At 45.5% G+C, this 19831-nt stretch overlaps 1 protein-coding gene across 1 annotated transcript in view; it reads right to left on the bottom strand.

Moving 5' to 3' along the window:
• The window catches only part of tnfrsf21 (tumor necrosis factor receptor superfamily, member 21), a 68733-nt gene that overhangs the window by 18425 nt on the left and 30477 nt on the right, over window positions 1-19831 (bottom strand). Inside the window, exon 4 of the mRNA XM_079526116.1 lies at window positions 5662-5927. Coding sequence (XP_079382242.1) covers window positions 5662-5927 — 266 coding nt within the window. The remainder of the gene's footprint in view (window positions 1-5661; window positions 5928-19831) is intronic.

Here is a 19831-nt window from a genome sequence, read left to right as displayed (position 1 = left end):
AAAACGTTCGCTCTGAAAGAATATATATTCAAAGATTTGTGCCGCATTTTTACGATTTTTCAAAAATAGCAGACCTACAAGCTCGTAGCGCGCCACTCGGTGGCGCGCTACGAGCTTGTAGATCTGCTATCTTTCAATAGCTAAAGTATAACATAATGCTTAGTTAAAACACCAAAAGGGGTTCCCGCCCAGAATGGATTAACACAGAGCGTGTACACTCTCTGTGTTAAATGAACACTCAAATTGCTGTGGTCCTGTCGACTCCCTCGCCCAGATAAAGCTTTTTTTCCTCCCTAAGTGCAAAAGCAAGCCAAAGCATGTTTTTTGAAACATCTGTCAGGAGTTAAAGCTGTTCCTGACATGATACCAGGTTTGAAATGAACTATCCACGATCCCGCCTCAGTGGAAAAAATGCAGTCTCTTTAAACTTAAAGACTTCCAAAGTGAGAATGGTCGGTGCACATGATGGAATGTTGGGAGCACGTGTGTGTGTGTGTGTGTGTGTGTGTGTGTGTGTGTGTGTGTGTGTGTGTGTGTGTGTGTGTGTGTGTGTGTGTGTAGGTACAGTTTTGCAGCCGTACTTCACGTACGAGTTGTTGCTATTATGAATGAAAACAAAGATGCACCACCTGAAGAGGAGAGCTGAAGGAGTCAGCAGGCCCATAGATATGCAAAAAAATAGATGCCTCACTGCAGTTCATTGAAGCGACGTGTCTCCATTGAAGGTAGGAAGTCAAGCGGAAGTGCTGAAGGCCATAGTTAGTTGCTGCGAGAGTGAGGTCTAGCCAACACCAACTCGGGATTCCTGGATCGCTGCCGTCCACAATTTCCTATCCAACATCAGGTTCTTGAGCTCTTCAGTGTTGTCAGCCAAGCTGTCACGCCGCAGCACGTCTACATAGGTGGTACGCTTCTTTCCCCTCCTGGCTTTGCCCTGGGTTGGCTCCCATAGGGTCAATTTACTTGCCTCAAGTTCTGGGTGCCTGACGCAGTGCCCTGCCAGCCTCATCCTTCTCTCTCTGACTTTGTCCGTGACCATAGAGCCATAGAGCTATAATAGCAATATATTCAACGTTGCCCAGCCATTCTGAGGGCTTGCTGAAGGCACGCTGCGTCCCTGCCCAAGTGACGTCACTCATGCGACTACCTCCATGTCTCTCGTTGTCATTCAAGTGACTACTGGCCAATCACAGCGTAACTTTTCCAGGACTTATGTTACCCTCGCGGAAGCTTGACAAGCTTCCGCTCATGCTTCCGCTATGCTTCGCAAAGAATCTCAGGTAAATTGTGCCTTCAATTTTGACACGCGCCCCAGAGCCGGAAGAGGCGTCTGCCTTTTAACTGTGTGTCTATGAGCAGCCCGACACCCGGTCTCTACACGGGGAATTGGGCAGTGCCTCCCAGATTGGGATGAATCATATTTGCGAACGCAGTGAGCACTTACTATAGAAGCTGGCCTAAACTGTCTGTCTGTGTGTCTGTGTGTCTGTCTGTCTGTCTGTCTGTCTGTCTGTCTGTCTGTCTGCCTGTCTGTCACGCTGTAACACCACCGGCCCGCCACCAGAGGGCGCAGCTGTATCACACACGCACGCACGCACGCACACACGCACACACACACACACACACACTAAAAACTTAACTTTAAAAATCATACCCGGAAGTTATAAGGGAACGCCTACTGAGTGACAAAAAAACTACTTTCTGGCCTTGACAGCCCAACATCCAAACAGAAAAGTCCTATTTGATTGAATGACATGACTTTAAACAATGTTAAATTCACTTTGTCACTCACTTTGCCACTCGATCTGCCATTATGCACTTTATGCGCATACCCTCTATACATACCCTCTATACATACCCTCTATACATCATCTCCTGAACTGTAGGGTTGAGATCATACCCTCTATACATCATCTCCTGAACTGTAGGGTTGAGATCATACCCTCTATACATCATCTCCTGAACTGTAGGGTTGAGATCATACCCTCTATACATCATCTCCTGAACTGTAGGGTTGAGACTGTGAGACGATCACAGCATGTTTCAATAAAAAGAAAAGAAAAAGCGGTTTTGAACAGGGTCGATGGTTGCTAAAACAACTCCAGACCTGACAGAAGGGGGGGAGGGGCCATGCTGAGTGTCAGTAATTAGACAAGCTATCTCTCTTTCCTTCATTAATCTTTCTTCCAACACCTTTGCTGAATCTCCCTCTTCCTCTCCCTCCATCATTCACCCCTCCTTGAGGGCGCCAGCTCGGTCTGTTGCACTCCAACGACATGATCCATTCATTAGGCCGCAGGCTAACGGAATGATAGCGGAGCCAATCAGCACAGCCGGCTGTTCATTAATTACATATGTGAACACCCCTATGCCAGATCCGTAGACAGTACTTACAGTATGAAAGTATCTCATGAGGAATTGTCTCGTCCACAAACATGCATACTGAGCATAATTATAAAAAATCACACCCGTGTGAACTGAGTGGTGTAAGGTCTTATATAGACTGATCAGCTGTGGTCTGACGTAATGTCTCATTCCGGCCAATCACAACGCACCATGCTCATTTTACAGACACGTAGACTAACATGAAATCACACCCGTGTGAACTGGATGACCATAGCAACCATGCTCATTTTTTGGTACGAACAGACAGACAGACAGACAGACAGACAGACAGACAGACACGTAAACTAACAAAGCCAGTCGTAGGAGTGGTTTACACCACTCAAAAATTATAAATTCTATTATTCAAAGAATGAAAAGCTGTGAGCTCAAAATGTGCATTTGAATACTTCCGAATTCATATTACCTTTAATGTAGCTAGCTGTTACAGTTAACCCTAACGGTAGACACAGTAATATGAATACCATATTTTTGGGGCTTGTCTGCCTTTATTGATAGTAGGCCTATAGAATGGAGATATACATGAAGCAGGGAGAGAGAGACGGGGAAAGACACGCAGCAAAGGTCATTGGGGATCGGGACTTGAACTAGCGGGCGCCCATGAATGAGAGTTGATAATTCTGTAATATAACGAGGCTGTAACTTGTGGCAAGCGGTGGGTCTCATGTGTGCTGTCAATTTTGCACCGGCTTAGATTGCCTTACTGTAGCTGTGTGATCGCAGCTTCAAAATACTTTCCAATATAATGGCACCCCTTATCAGTTCCATAAAATGAAGGCTGATTCACCGCTGTGTCGAACCACTGGAGCAAGAATTGTTCATTTAAATTGACCAAAATGTTTGATGGCCACAAACACCGCCGGTCACAAACAAATGGCATGTCATTGTTGCCTCTGTCATTCCACAGAAAAGGCAGGACATTAAGAGAGAAGGAAAGCAATACTGTGTGTGTGTGTGTGTGTGTGTGTGTGTGTGTGTGTGTGTGTGTGTGTGTGTGTGTGTGTGTGTGTGTGTGTGTGTGTGTGTGTGTGTGTGTGTGAGTGTGAGTGTGTGTGAGTGTGTGTGTGTGTGTGTGTGTGCATACCGATTGAAATGCAGAAGAAATGCTGACCATTGTAGACTCACAACGCCAGTCTGTGTTAACTTACATCTAAACTTAACCCTCCCCCTGACCTTAACCAAAAGAACTGTGCCTAACCTTGCGGTGAGAAGTACACATTGGGTCAACATGGTCTGCATTCCTTCAGCGTCAACGTGGTGTGCTAAAGGTTGTCCTCAGCATCAGGCTGCATGTGGGCGCTAAAGGTTGTCCTCAGCATCAGGCTGCATGTGGGCGCTAAAGGCACCTGAACAACCGTGAAAATATGCTGAGTAGGAAGTTGCAGTTCTGTGCAGCACAGCAATGCAGGGTAATTCATCAAGTGCTCAAAACTGTCGAAAACCACTTTAATGCCTTTGCTTTTTAGCTGCATATTAAATCCACTAGACAGTGTTTGGGTAGGGTGTTGTTGCCATCAATACTGACTGAGAATACATTTCCCTGTCAAAGTCCTGTTAACAGTTACATAACAGGCCCATTGACATGACAATCACAGTGACCCGACACCAGGATGTGGAGATCAATAGTAGGTGACCTTTTAAATGCCTACATAAATCTGACCCACGTGTTCTGTATTCCTGTCACCATCTGTCCGTCTGTCTGTCTGTCTGTCTGTCTGTCTGTCTGTCTGGAGTTGACCGTCTCACAATAGCTTCCTCTTGCTATGCTGCTCTTTGCGCTCTCTGTCTATCGCTGTCATTCTTTACACCTTTTTCCTCTGATATTCACCTCCATTTACCTCATCCTCTCTCTATCTCTCTTTATCCTTCTGCATATTACGCTGTTGTTCTCTCTCACAAACACACTCACAGGTGCACACACGCACACACACACGCACACACACACGCACAGACCTGCTGTATCACGTGACTACAGTCCGGTCTTGTGCTCTGCAGCACGCTGTGCGCCCCTCCACACACGTGTGCTAAACGATCCTCCTTCAGCAAACAATTTATTAGCCGCTATCGCATCTGCTATCGACCCAGGGAGAGATGGAGAGACATAAACAACGCTCAAGGTATCACCCGTCGATTATTAAGCAGCGGTGACAGGTGAAATTACGACATGGTCTGAAACAAGACATCTTAGATGGCTGCCATGTTTCTGAGAACAAGCCTTTGGACTGTACTGTGTTAACCTTGGAAATTGCCACCAAGGACACAAGTATTCATTTGATTTGGATCAACTGGTAGAAAGTTAGGAAGCAGGTAAAGAGGAAGGGAGGAGAAATGGATACTTGGATAGATGGAGGGGTTAAGAGGATGTTGATGAATGATCAATTCATTGTTTTATCAGGCTAATCTGTCTGCATCTGTCCCCAATGCGTGCGTGCGTAAATGTGATTGTGTGTGCAGTTGTGTGCATAAAGTTTATGCATGTCAGCAGTCCCACATGCTTACACACACACTCACTCACTCACACACACACACACACACACACACACACACACACACACACACACACACACACACACACACACACACACACACACACACACACACACACACACACACACACACACACACACACACACACACACACACACACACACACACACACACACACACACACACACACACACACGTGTCTGTGCGTAGCCACGTGAGTGAGTAATAGTTTTATGCATGTCTGAATGTGTGTGTATCGTGTGACTGTCATTTGCGTGTGCTTTCTTCTTTGTATACCTGTGTGCATGATTGTGTGTGTGTGTGTTCTATTTTGACATTTTAAATTAATTCTGAAGTGAGCGTTAGTTATCAAGTAATGAGGGTCAGGGGGCATGACGACGACAGATCTGGAAGAACAGTAACACTGGAAGCTGCTTCTCCTTGACATGTATGGAGGCATTCCTCCCACGCCACACCGTTACCATACCAAGAAGATCTTCTGTAATGAATGTTTCTGTAAGAGCAAGACAGGGTACAGAACCCAATGTTCCCTGTGCTCTGGAGAGGTGTTGACAGCGCTCGAAATGGAGAGTGCAGTGACAGTTAAGGTCATAACTAACTGCTTCCCTGCAACACTCCACACACACACACACACACACACACACACACACGCACACGCACACGCACACGCGCACACACACACACACACACACACACACACACACACACACACACACACACACACACACACACACACACACTAGCACCTACGTGCGGATTGTCCTCCATGACGTAGCGGATCTTCTCCACCACGTCGATGCGCCGCTGGCGGTGCAGGGCGTTGATCAGCTTGGCCAGGTTGGCGTCTCCGTCGCGGATGGTCCAGTGCTGCAGCGCCGCGTACGCCCGCTCGTGGTCCGACGAGTAGCCGTTGGAGAAGGCCGCCACCTCGCGCTCGGTGGCGTTGGCCAGGGACTGGTACATGTCGATCCACTGGCTGCCCACCTGGGCTGCCACCAGCTTCAGGATGTCAACACCTGCAGGGCGGGACGGGGCCAGATGAGAGAGGGAGAGAATGGAACGGTTAGCGTCGCTATACTTCCTTGACCACAGTCCCCCAGGGGTCCTTGAGGGAGTTTCAGGGGGTCCCTAGCTAAATGACAAGATAGGAACCAAATGGTACTCTTATGGTAAATCAACATTGATTTTACAATATAAATTGGGGGACCCGGGAGATAGAAATGCCATTAAATGGGGGACCGTAGCCCCAATGCATGTCAAACTGGCGGTCCTTGAAATGAAAACGTTTGGGAATCACTGCTAGATCCATAACATTCTTATTTTATGGGGGTCGCTGGCATATCTTTTATGGGGGTCCCAGGCATATCTTTTATGGGGGTCCCAGGCATATCTTTTATGGGGTCCCTGGCATGTCTTTTATGGGGGTCCCTGGCATATCTTTTATGGGGGTCCCAGGCATATCTTTTTCAAATGGGGGCCCGCGGGCTAATACATCTCAATTTCATGTCAAGGGGTTTCCTTGACACGAACAAGTTTGAGAAGCACTGCTTTACAGGGTGTGTGGGTGTTCTTTGATCCTAGGTATGAATCATAAACTAGCATCCAGCTTTAGGCATGCACCTACGTACCGGAGGGAAGGAGGGTGATGTAACGTATATATGGAATGACATTTGTGGATTCTGTTTATAGTTACAGTAGTCTGAATGTACGTCCAGCCACAGCTATATGTGTCTCTATGTCACGGGGCACGGTTTAAGGACACGTGCTTTCCTCGTACACAGTAAGACGATCTCTGCGGCCCGTCAAGACAACTCGCATTGACTAAAAATAAGATGCCGCTGGACTGGACTGGACCGGACCGGACTGGGGGCACGCATCTCTCTCTCCGCACTGTGTTGCTACAACTGTGGCATCGCATAAACAGAAACTTTGATTTACAATTTATATATACACCATGTTAACACAAACAAACACACATGCTCGCAAGCACGTACACACACGTACGCGCACACGTACGCGCACGCGCACACATGTACACACACACACACACACACACAGCCTAGTCTTTAATCAAAGGACCATAAAGGTGGTCTGGGCATGTTTAGCCCACAGAGAATGACTCACAGCATACTTGACATTACTGCTGACAATTTTCCAAAGCATTCCATGATTTGTTTGATTCTCGAGGAAGGAAGCAACTGGATTCCATTTATTTCAGTAAATAAGTATGGAAATAGCTTTCATTGCTTCAGATAGGTCATCCAACACTGTGAACTTACATTATCAGAGTTCTAAGGCAGCTGAAAGTACTGATTTATTTGAAAAGTCGAGCCATAAAAATGTCCCTGGAGACAATTTGTTAATTTTGCACGTGATATTTTTAGTCCTCAGTTTGAATGACAGGTCATAAGGCCAGGAGACTTGCAGCCATTTAATCTAACAGATCCGGTTCTCAAGCACCGTAGTACAGCAAATTAACACACATGGGACACACATGTGCATAAATATGTGTACACACACACACATGCAGTCCATGCACGTGTTCCCATACATGAGACATGCACACGAAACACACATAGGCAAACACAAGTACAGAGGTTTCACAGTGGGGTCCAGGGACCCCTAGTGGTCCACGAGGGGGTGCCAAGGGGGTCCCCAGCAAATCTAGTCAATATACAGTATAGCATCAAAATCAGTTTAACCACTTTAACTATACATACACATTGGCATTTGGAAATAGACTATCTACAAGCGACATGTTGTGAGCTCGTAGATCTGCTATTTAAAAAAAAAAAAAAACAGAATTTGAAAAATGTGAAATCTTTCTGAAACATCCCAGGCAAAAAAAAATGATGGGGGTTCCCAGCCAAAATATACATGAATGTGGGGGTCCTTGACATGAGAAACACTGCACTGTCTAGGTAGGACATGTCATCAGGCTGACTAGAGGGGTCCATACCACGCCTAACTGTTATTTTAGTATGTGAGAACAAGCTGGTGCTGCAGTCCTGGCAGGTCCTCAGAAGGGAACACACACACAGAGACATATATTATGTCAACGCCTCGGCAACCTCAAATCCACACCGTCTCAATTTAACCCTCATGGGTACATACTGTACTGTATGGGTCTGTTTTGAACTCTTTACCGTTTGCTGTGTGCGAGTGTTCCCTTGCCAACGAACAGGGAGCGGATTTCAATAGGTTTCCTTTGGCTTATATAGCAAGCAGTTCAGGTTTGATCTAGTTCCAATCGATCAAGGGATGTGAAAGGGAATAGGTTTTTGAACTCTGTGATTGTCGTGTGAGGGTGTGTGTAACTGCAAAAAGCTCGGAGCTTGCACGGAAAAGAGGTGGTAAAGAGGCGACAAAGAGGTATTATGTTAAATAAAGAACCTATATGATGGCAGAGAGCTCGTGGATTCAATCCATGCCACCTAAATGGTAAATGGTGCATTTATATAGCGCCTTTATCCAAGGCGCTTTACATAGATTGTGCAACAGCCATCTGTCCTTGAACCAACTGTTGCCTGATTTAACCACTTAAGCCCTATTTTTTGAGTGGTGCAACCACTCCTATAGGCAGCTATGTGTGTCCCTGGGTCTGTCTGTCTGTCTGTCCAAGCACGAAAATAGCGTTATAGCATCTGTTCACTGTTACACAGCCTAGCACATAGACACAGACACACACAGGCCAGGGAGGAGGGCTAGTACAGTACAGTACAGTACAGTACAGTACAGTACAGTACAGTACAGTACAGTACAGTACAGTACAGTACAGTACAGTACCACTTTTTCTAGTTGTGCTGCAGCTAGGGGGTAGTGCGGGTTGGCCTGTGGGGCAGGCGGACGGTTCAAGGTTTTCAGCACAATTATCGCGGGGCCCAAACAGAAAAAAGCAAAAACCTCATTCTCTCCCTCTCCTATTCCGTCTCCCTCTCCTGCTCTCCCGCCTCTACTCCTCCTATAATCGTCTAGCTTGTTCAATGTGTTGCTTATGTGATCAAGCATGCACAGCTGTGTCAATGATATCCTCATTATCCTGATATCCCGACCACGGCCGCACGTCAACTTCATTTGAATGTCCCATCATGTAATGTTGTAGGGCAGGACACTCACTGTAGTCATCGTTCAATGTTCTCTCATGTATTGTAGCCTACACAATTAAACGCAACCAAGCCAAGCCAACATTAGGAATGAAATGCTGCACAGATGTAAATTGATGGGGAAATAGCCCAGTCCCCCCTCCCCTCTCTCTATCGAAAGCAATTCAATGGACTGGACTTGTTGCGTGTTGAAAAGGCTACTTTTTATATTATTTTGCGGGGCGGGTTGGTGCGGGTTGGCTATCAATTTATATTATCAATAAAATCTTTGTGTTTGTGTTTTGACAATTATTTGGGGGCCCACTTCCAATATCGTCGAGGCCTACCAGTGGGCCTCGGCCCGCAGGTTTACAGGATATCTGCAAGGCATCCTTCTAGCTTGAGATGGACTTGTACTTGAGCTCACGTTATCACGCACTGCAGCTTGCTGCTCTAGCTCAGGGGTTCCCAAACTTTTTTGGACCAGGTACCCCTTTTGGGGTAGACATTTTTCCAGGTACCCCCTCATCTGAAGTGGCCGCAGAAACCTTTCAAGTGTCCCGAGTCTTTTTGTTGTTTCTGCAGCATGCGTCCTGCTGTTACTGTTTGGGGTCACGACAGGTTGACTGATGTTGTAGTTTTAGTAATCATGTCAGCTATTGGCCCAAAGCAAACATGGGAGTAACACAATGAACAACACAAAAAATATGTTTATTGCGCAACTTGGCAGAAATGACCACGTAGATAAACATCATTTTAATGTTTCTGGGAATTATTTCGGGTACCCCCTGGCTATGCGTCGCGTACCCCACTTTGGGAACCCCTGCTCTAGCTGACTCCAATCACACACAACTGATGAGACAGAAATGTTGGTGAAAATCATTTTTTTTAAGTGGCTAAAAAAAAAAGGTAAAAGCGTCGGCTAAATTTGAATTTGAAAGGCTTCATTTTTTGCAGAGATAATGCCCATCGTCCAATGAAGATGTGGACCATGACTTTTGGAGTAGCAGTAAGGACAGCATGACATTGCATTTTTTTTGTAACTACAGTATCTAGGAATTTCTTGAAATATGCTACAGATTTTCTACAACATTTTACATTGTTTGTGTTGTTGGAAGAATAAATAAGTAATAAAATAAGAATAAAGATGCCAAGGGTGTTTGGACCGTATAGCCGCATCATATAAAATCTATAATTAGTTACAAAAACTCATATAGGCACATTTAACAATTTTCTGCTTCACACATTTTTCAGCCATGGGGAGATTTGTCATTCTATGCTCCACTCCTCCACTGACTTGACATTGACTGGGTTAAAAATAAAAAGGCTAACTCATCCGTTTGTCACATATAGCTTTGTTGGTGGGTGTCCAGAGATTGTTGAATGCGATACAAAAATGGGGATCCGATCCCTCCGTCCATGTGTGTGTGTGTGTGTGCGTGCGTGCGTGCGTGCATACTAGGATTAGGGTAGCAACACTATCTTTAACTTGCAGCTTTGTTGAGATTTAATCACATTCACCATTCATGTTTGTCTTTCATTGCATTTACATTACAACAGGTGCTCCTTGCTGAGCTAGTGGGTGCCGAGGAATTCACTATTTAGCCAGGCTGTAGCTTAGAGTATATATGAATAGAGACGGCACCCGGAGGAAACCCTGAGGAGCAATGGACATAGTGGCTGAATTTGGTATTGCAGCATGGGCCAAACACATGAACGCGCTGGTCCGTTGACTATCATTGCGCACGTTCATGATGACACGTGAACGCGGTTTCAGTGCAATGGCAGCGCGTTCATGTGTTTGGCCCAATCAATCCCAGAATGCACTCTGTTCCTACAAGGAAGGAGGAGTGAAATCGCCTCATGCGCTTTTGAGCAACTTAATGCAAGTGGATGGAAGGAGAACTCGGGTGACGTCTCTATTCATATATATACTCTAAGGGCTGTAGCCATGACCTACTGGAATAAAATGCAGTCAGTCAGAATTAAGTTCAATGCACAGCCTGTGCTGGGTTCAAATGTAGTTCAAGTGCAATGTAGTTCAAGTCTGCATTAGTCTCGCATAGCCAGACAGTTGGCTGCCACAATTTTCAAATGTTTCCGGTCATACATATATACCAGGGGTGCCCACACTTTTTTTTTACTTGAGAGCTACTTTCAAAATGTGTATATATATACACACCTACTATATAGCATTCGGAGATTGTGAATAGTTGTCTGGCTACGCGAGACCAAGTCTGCATTCACTCTTATGAAAAGATACTTTTACTGTCACTTGTTATGGACAAATCTTGCATTCATTATTGAGACAATGTGGGACAATGAGATCATAGTGAAACAACATGTTTTGCGATTCAAAACATTCTATTGTGGAAATGTAATGAAAACACTTGTCCCTTTTCTAGACTAAACCTTCAACTGCCAAAATAGAGATATATATTTTCACAAATATTTCAAAAATAGCAGATCTTACAAGCGCACGATATGTCGATTAGCTATTGATAAAATACATTTACAAAAATGCACATGAACAAATATTTGCACATATTATCTGTCAAAATGATAAAACACAAAGCCTAAGAGCTTATTTCCATTGTTTTCCTTGATTGTAAATGTACAGTGTAATCTGAGTGCCATGTGTTGGGAGGGAGGGGCAGCAGAGACATAGGCCTGCAGTGCAGATTAATAATAAATGCATCCGATGTGCTATGTACTAGACAACTAAAATAACAAAACAACAACAACAACATGGCTTCTGTATTGGGAACAGATTGGGGTTTTTTTGTGTTTTTTCTGATACTTCTTCCAAAGCTCCGAAAGATTGCATTGTTCTTCTCGCTCAAGGCAACATGGCAGAATGAATGCCTCCACGTTGGCTAGATACAGTAGATCACGTTTTGAACCCTGTTCTCAGTTGACTCTGATGTATGATTGAGAGCAGAGCTTTAGGCTGGGAGATTAATAACACGTACTGGAAGCCCCCCCCCCCCCCACACACACACACACACGCACACGCACACACACACACACACACACACACACACACACACACACACACACACACGTTAATCTATGACTAGATTAAGACATGCACATGCAAGCACACACATAAAAAATCACACCTGTGTCACGTGTGAACTGAGTGGTGCAACTCCCCTCTCCCCCTACCCCTCTCTCTCTCTCATTAGCAGGCAACAGTGCAGCACTATCTCTCTCTCTCCGTTTCTGGCACAACAGCGCCACTTTTGCCCCTACTGGTACTCATAGTCACACAGGTTAACACGGACATTGCTGTTCCTTGGAGTGGTTGCACCACTCAAAAACACACATACCGGTATACAGTACGCATGCACGCCGTCACACACACACACACACACACACACACACACACACACACACACACACACACACACACACACACACACACACACACACACACACACACACACACACACACACACACACACACACACACACACACACACACACACCTCTTCAGGCCTGTGATTAGGCCGTGCAGTATATGCATCATATACATACAGTAAATGCTGGCTGTAATCTTAATAAGCGTGGACTCCAGAAGGCTGGAGGGCATGGCGTGCCACGGGTCTCGGGTCATGGCCTGGTCTGCCTCAGTCACAATAACACACATAGACGGACAGAGGACGGCCTAGAGAACTCCCTGTCACACTCTGTCTGAACTGTGCTGCGCTGCGCTGCCCCGGCAGAGCTGGCTAACTACGCTGGATTATGACCTGAATGACTGGCGGGATGGTTCAGTGTGTCACCGCCTGTGGATGTGCAGATGTAGCTGTGGCACGTGAGATTGCTTTTGTTTTTGTAAGGCGCTTGTGTGTGTGTGTGTGTGTGTGTGTGTGTGTGTGTGTGTGTGTGTGTGTGTGTGTGTGTGTGTGTGCGTGTGCGTGTGACCGTGTGTACGTGTCAGTCACGCGATGCGTCACCCTAGGCATAAAGCTCATATCAACTGAAAAACAAGCTGGAAACAACACTCCTCAGCTGAAACGAATGTGTGGTGGTTTGTTGTAGTGTGTGCATGCATTGTCTTCATTGTATTTGTGTGTGCTCGTGTGAGCCTGCGTGCGTGCGTGCGTGCGTGCGTGCGTGCGTGCGTGCGTGCGTGCGTGCGTGCGTACCCTGGCATTCCTATTTTGGGCATGTCATTATTGGCTAAGAAATTTCCAAAAATTGACCATGACCAACATTTTCAATAATAGTGGCAGATCTACACATGCGTTGTGAGCCTGTAGATCAGCCATCACTCTTTTGTCATAGAACGAATGTACAGTATGGTTGAAGTGGTTAACCCATTTTGACCTGAGATCAGATTCTAAAAATGTCTTCTACATCCTGACAGTTTTCTGAAAAAGCTATGTTTCTATGTCAGTCGTTCTTCGATTTTTCAAAAATAGCAGACCTACAAGCTCATAGCGCGCCACTCGGTGGCACGCTATGAGCTTGTAGATCTGCTATTTTTCAATAGCTAAAGCATAACATAATGCTAACACCAAAATTGTAGTGCTGAAACTAAACCTAGTCTATCATACAGAACTTAAATCCCTGGCTAGCTCACCAACTGGCTAATCAATGAAGGCTCATCACTCGCTTGTGTTTTACAATCTATCCAAAGCCAGCCAGGCACATTAAACATTATTGATTTATAAATAGATTTTTGCCTTGACAGTGGAAGGATGTAATGTGACTATAACAGAGGATGACAATGCATCTTTAGTTTTAATAGTTTTAAACTGTAAATAAGCGACGAGGGAGCTATAAAAATAAAAAATGATCAAAGGGTACCGGTATGTGTTTTGCTGTTTTACTAAAACTGCAGGTGCATTAAAGGACCACTTCACCACTTTTCAACATCTCTTCATATAATTGGTCCTCACTAATGTTAATGATAAAACACCACCATTTTTTCCTACTCAGTCTGTGTCTCATAGGAGGGCTTTGGGCAGTTCGGACACCCGTCCACCAGTGACATCATCATTAGGCAGATTATTTTTTAAACAAGATTTGTTTTAAAATATATTTAGATTTTTATTATCGTGAGAACGATGGCTTCAACTTTTGCATTGCAACTTTTCAGGAAAAGAAAGCCTGCTGTTTCTATTAGCTTGGATTCACCATCGATGATGTCACTGGTGGACGGGTTTCTGAACTGCCCACAGCCCTCCTATGAGACACAGACTGAGTAGGAAAAAATGGTGGTATTTTATCATGAACATTAGTGAGGACCAATTATAGGAAGAGAAGTTGAAAAGTGGTGAAGTGGTCCTTTAATTAGCACCAAGCCTTGCTGTTCCATGGCCTGTTAAACAGCAACATTCCGGGGAAAACTCTACAAGCACGTTCCAACACGCGTCGCTATTTTGAGCGAAGATATTTAATGTCGAGCGAAAAACAGAAACGTCACTGACTAATATAGAGCCCTGAGGGACTCCGATCAACCAATGACTCACGTCAGAGTATAGATTAACCATTTATTGCAGCAAATGGAATACACTTAAACTTGGCGTTAAAGGCTCCGCACACTGGGAGTTCTTCTCTGGATTTTGTCGAAGCAGAATGCTGAGCAGAATCAGAGAACATTAGCAAAAAAAACTCCCCATGGGAATACAAGAACAGGCACATAGGACAGTTAATGAGATTAACTTGAGTTACGCAAACCTGAAACATACAACTTGAATGCATTTAAACATTAAAGCCATAGGACACTGAATCAGATCAGAGCTATGCAAATTGAACTCTAGTTTACTTTAAAACCGTGCACACAAGAATTTTAGTTCAACATTCAGTTTGCACGTTTGAGCAATACGTAAGCAATACATTTACGTTAGTATTTAGCTTAACCCATTTTGGGCGGGAACCCCTTTTGGTGTTAGCATTAAGTTATGCTTTAGCTATTGAAAAATAGCAGATCTACAAGCTCATAGCGCGCCACCGAGTGGCGCGCTACGAGCTTGTAGGTCTGCTATTTTTGAAAAACGACTGACATAGAAACATAGCTTTTTCAGAAAACTGTCATTTTCAAATAGACATTTTTAGAATCTGATCTCAGGTCAAGTATTTGAGCCTGTGCTATAGACTCTTGAGCCTATGCCAGACTACGATCAAAAGGTGGAGGCTGGGGTGATGGAGGCAAGCTTGCGCTCAGCAGCAGTGTCTGTGAAGCGATGAAGCAGCTGCGGTGAAGCCGAGAGCCGTATTTAAGAAACCGTTCTGTTAAGGGCGTGCGCTCCGATCGAAGTATGATGTGCGACGTAACGGTCAGTTGAGATGTGAAGATGTTAATGAGGAATAGCTAGGCTGATTAATACAATCAGCTGACTGACAGCTGATTACACCTATGGCATTCAGACTAATGTTTGCCCCTATATGAACTATCGCAGGCTCCAGGAGGTTCTGTACACCTGTGTGTGTGTGTGTGTGTGTGTGTGTGCGTGCGTGCGTGCGTGCGTGCGTGCGTGCGCGTGCGTGCGTGCGTGCGTGCGTGCGTGCGTGCGTGCATGCGTATGTAGATATCACATCATAGCCACAAGCAAAAAAACACTGTAGTGTTAGTTGCTGTTATAGCCTAATAATGCAATCCGACACCCAACCAAACTCTGTTGTCAAAGTGATGTCGCACGTGATTTCAGATGTGTCAGACAAGAATGAGTCAACATTTCTCCCAGAAAGGCATTTATCCCTCACCATTAGCCTGATGAGAAGTGAGAACAGACAGTCATACTCGGCATCGACAGACAAAACAACACCGAGACGTCAAAGACCTGACAGATGAACAGTTCAGTTTCAGTCCAATCAGAAGAGATCACAGATTGTGTTACATGGATTAAAGTACGCTTTTTGTTAACCAATTGAACCCTAGCGTCCCCATTATGGGCATTTCATAACAGGTGAGAATTCGTTGAAAATAGGCAATCATTCTGAAATAGCAGATCTACAAGCTCCATTGTGAGCTTGTAGATTTCTTCATAATATCCTCAAAGTATGTCATGTAATTTAATGTGAACTTGTATACTAGATGCAGTTGATAAGTAAATTATACAGTCAGTGTCCCTGTCTCAGTGCCTGCCTGTCAATCTTTGTTTTGATGAGGTTACAATGTTTTCTGATATGGTTAACTTAATCATGTGGTCAGAGCTACAAGGACAACAAGTACAATGGCTTTTAAATGACAGCCCAAACTGGGAAATGGTTTTGTCATGATGTCAGTGAGGGCCTGCAGAAAGAGGGAGCATAAACCACTCTAGCAATAGACGAAGAGCTAACATGACCCACAGAAAGCCAATAAACAACCCACAAAACACCCACCCACTCTGTCCCATGTCGCTGGTGTGTGTGTGTGTGTGTGTGTGTGTGTGTGCGTGCGTGCGTGCGTGCGTGCGTGCGTGCGTGCGTGCTCATATCTGTGTAATCTGCTACAGAGGCTGAGAAATAATTTAATTAGTGAACGTTGGCAATTCTGTAAAGTCTTTCAGAAAGCTCTCTCAGAAGGCCTTTTAGATTAGGCCTCAGGTCTAAATGATGTCAGTCTAGCTTGCCCAAATCATAGGAGCGGTGCGTGCGTGGTGCGTGGTGCGGCATGGTGCGGCATGTGAAATTAAAATTATGAATTCACAAACAACTCTGTCACTGTCATGGTCTAATTTAATTACATTTTAGATTGCCCAGTTACGATGTTACCAAACAGACTGAGTCATACTGACTCGCATGTCTTTAGAACGTGACTTGTTAAGGGAACTGGAATGTAGTGATGTTATTGTGGACTCAGCTTGAAAAGGGAATAGAGCTTCTGATTGTGTAAGCTATTTTTTTTTTTAACCGAAGCCCTCACCCAGCTGCTTTGAATGAGAATGTAATAATGCTGATTGAACATGCTGAGGTCCGTTATGTGGTCAAGCACTTGAATTAACCCAAAGACAAAACCAACAGATTGAATACTACATATATGATGCAGACGTGGTAACAGTGTGCGTGTGTGGTCTGATAAGGATAAGGATACTTCACAGCAGGCACAGCTTGCAACTGACCCACCCCTCACAAAGTAAACTATACAATGTATGTGTGTGTGTGTGTGTGCGCGCGTGCGCGCGTGCGTGCGTGCGCGCGTGCGTGCGTGCGTGCGTGCGTGCGTGCGTGCGTGCGTGCGTGCGTGCGTGCGTGCGTGCGTGCGTGCGTGCGTGCGTGCAAGTGTGTTGAAAATGTTGAACAATGATGATGACCGGAGCTTGCACGTTCCTCTCTGTTCTTGGACCAATAATTTCGTAAGTTCCCCCTGGCATGTAGCTCGGACCCTAGCTTCCTGGGCTTCAAGAGGAAACTTACAGTAGTGGAAAGCTGGACAGTCACTCCCCAGGTTTGGGGGGAGTGTAGTCGGACTGGCCGGACCTAAATGATCTTGGAGTGGGTAGGGTCTAACTCTGAGGCTATGGACTGGGTAGGGTCTAACTCTGAGGCTATGGAGTGGGTAGGGTCTAACTCTGAGGCTATGGAGTGGGTAGGGTCTAACTCTGAGGCTATGGAGTTGGAACTTGGTAGGGTCTAACTCTGAGGCTATGGACTGGGTAGGGTCTAACTCTGAGGCTATGGAGTGGGTAGGGTCTAACTCTGAGGCTATGGAGTTGGAACTTGGTAGGGTCTAACTCTGAGGCTATGGACTGGGTAGGGTCTAACTCTGAGGCTATGGACTGGGTAGGGTTTAACTCTGAGGCTATGGAGTGGGTAGGGTCTAACTCTGAGGCTATGGACTGGGTAGGGTTTAACTCTGAGGCTATGGAGTGGGTAGGGTCTAACTCTGAGGCTATGGACTGGGTAGGGTCTAACTCTGAGGCTATGGAGTGGGTCGGGTCTAACTCTGAGGCTATGGACTGGGTAGGGTCTAACTCTGAGGCTATGGAGTGGGTAGGGTCTAACTCTGAGGCTATGGAGTGGGTAGGGTCTAACTCTGAGGCTATGGAGTGGGTAGGGTCTAACTCTGAGGCTATGGAGTGGGTAGCGTCTAACTCTGAGGCTATGGAGTGGGTAGGGTCTAACTCTGAGGCTATGGAGTGGGTAGGGTCTAACTCTGAGGCTATGGAGTGGGTAGGGTCTGACTCTGAGGCTATGGAGTGGGTAGGGTCTAACTCTGAGGCTATGGAGTGGGTAGGGTCTAACTCTGAGGCTATGGAGTGGGTAGGGTCTAACTCTGAGGCTATGGAGTGGGTAGGGTCTAACTCTGAGGCTATGGCTGTCTCAGAGGATTTTATATCTGACTCCAGTATCTCCGTCAGAGAAACTATGACTGTGTGTGGCCTTGAAACACCATCTTCCACTGACGAATGCCCGAAGTCGCCTCCTGTAGGCACAACAACAAAGTCAGCAGCAACACTGGACTGAGCTCAGACTGCAAGGGAAGACTGTATGTCTCCCTGCTGCGGACCATTCTGTCTCTCATTCTGTGTTAAAAATTGTTGCCATAGATGAGTGCAATGTTGTCTTTGCTCTGAAAGCGATGTTTTACCATCTAAACTCAATCTCTCCGTCTGGTTTCCAGGCAATCATGGTCCTCACTGTATACATCATGGTCAAGAACAGATAGCTGAAACCATGACCCACATCTTAAATGGGGCCATGTATACCGGTGACTCTACATAAGTAGGTATGACAGAATAGTGGACTTGATATCAAAAGATATCTCTTCCATGTTCAGGTCCTCCACCATGCTGTAAAATCATTATACTGTGAAGCCAAGCTTGTTTAACCTGTGTAAGGTTCATTCTTTTTTTTCTTCTTCGACAGCGAAGCGAATGCTTTGGATTCACATTGCGAACAGCACCAAGCTTCCACTATTCACAGCAGCTTACCAAAACCTGCCCACGGGTCCAATTTCCAGAAGGCACAATTGCTGGGCTTCATGCTTCACTTACCATCATCTACACACCTCTCCAACTCAGTTCATTTGTCTTTTGTCTCACAAGACATCTGGTTTCTCCCCCTGAATGTTATTCACCACTGAGTGAATCTTCATTCAAAAGCAGGGGGGTTTAGTGCAAGGGTGCATGAGCATATACAGTACATCAGGGTTCCCCAATTAATTTTCCTCGAGGGCCATATTTTGACTAGGGTCCCAGGCTGGGGGCCGAGTCCGCACGCGTGAGGTCGAGGTCTTGCCCTGAAAATTCATTTTCAGGGCAGGACCCCATTTGAAAAGGATGCCCAGTTTGACATGCATAGGCTACTGACCCCCATTTAATGCCATTTATATCTGGGACCCCCCCCCAAAAAACAAAAAACAAACAAAATATATATATATATATTTTTTTTTTTTGAAATTCTTCCGCGGGCCGCAAGGGGGCGCTCCGCGGGCCGCAAATGGCCCGCGGGCCGCCTATTGGGGTACCCTACAGTACATCGTAGAAACCATCACAGTCATCTTTTATCTATCATAATCTTCCTGCTTTGACCCCTGAAGACATAGGGCTATATCTTGCGCCACCCATTAACACATTGAGGGCCCGGGCTTATTTAATCCATTATTAAAATGTGCCCATCATTTATAGCGCCCGGACCACTTTTACCGGCGGACCGGAAGTTGTTGTGAATGTCTGTGTAGCAGCTAACAATAGCCACACCACTCTAGAGTCGATCGACAACAACGGGAGGTAAGAATAAATCTATCGCGACTAGCGACTGGACCGCGGACTCGGAGCGCCGTCTAACACAGGATCTTTTTTCATAATTAGACGGGATGATTTAGATTGCGAGTTATGAACGTTTTACGATTTTCGTTTTTGTCCGCTAAACAGGCAGGGAACATTTTCGATGACGTGTCA

Source organism: Electrona antarctica, assembly GCF_951216825.1.
Source record: "Electrona antarctica genome assembly, chromosome: 17".
NCBI lineage: Eukaryota > Metazoa > Chordata > Actinopteri > Myctophiformes > Myctophidae > Electrona > Electrona antarctica.
This window is presented reverse-complemented; position numbering and strand designations above follow the sequence as displayed.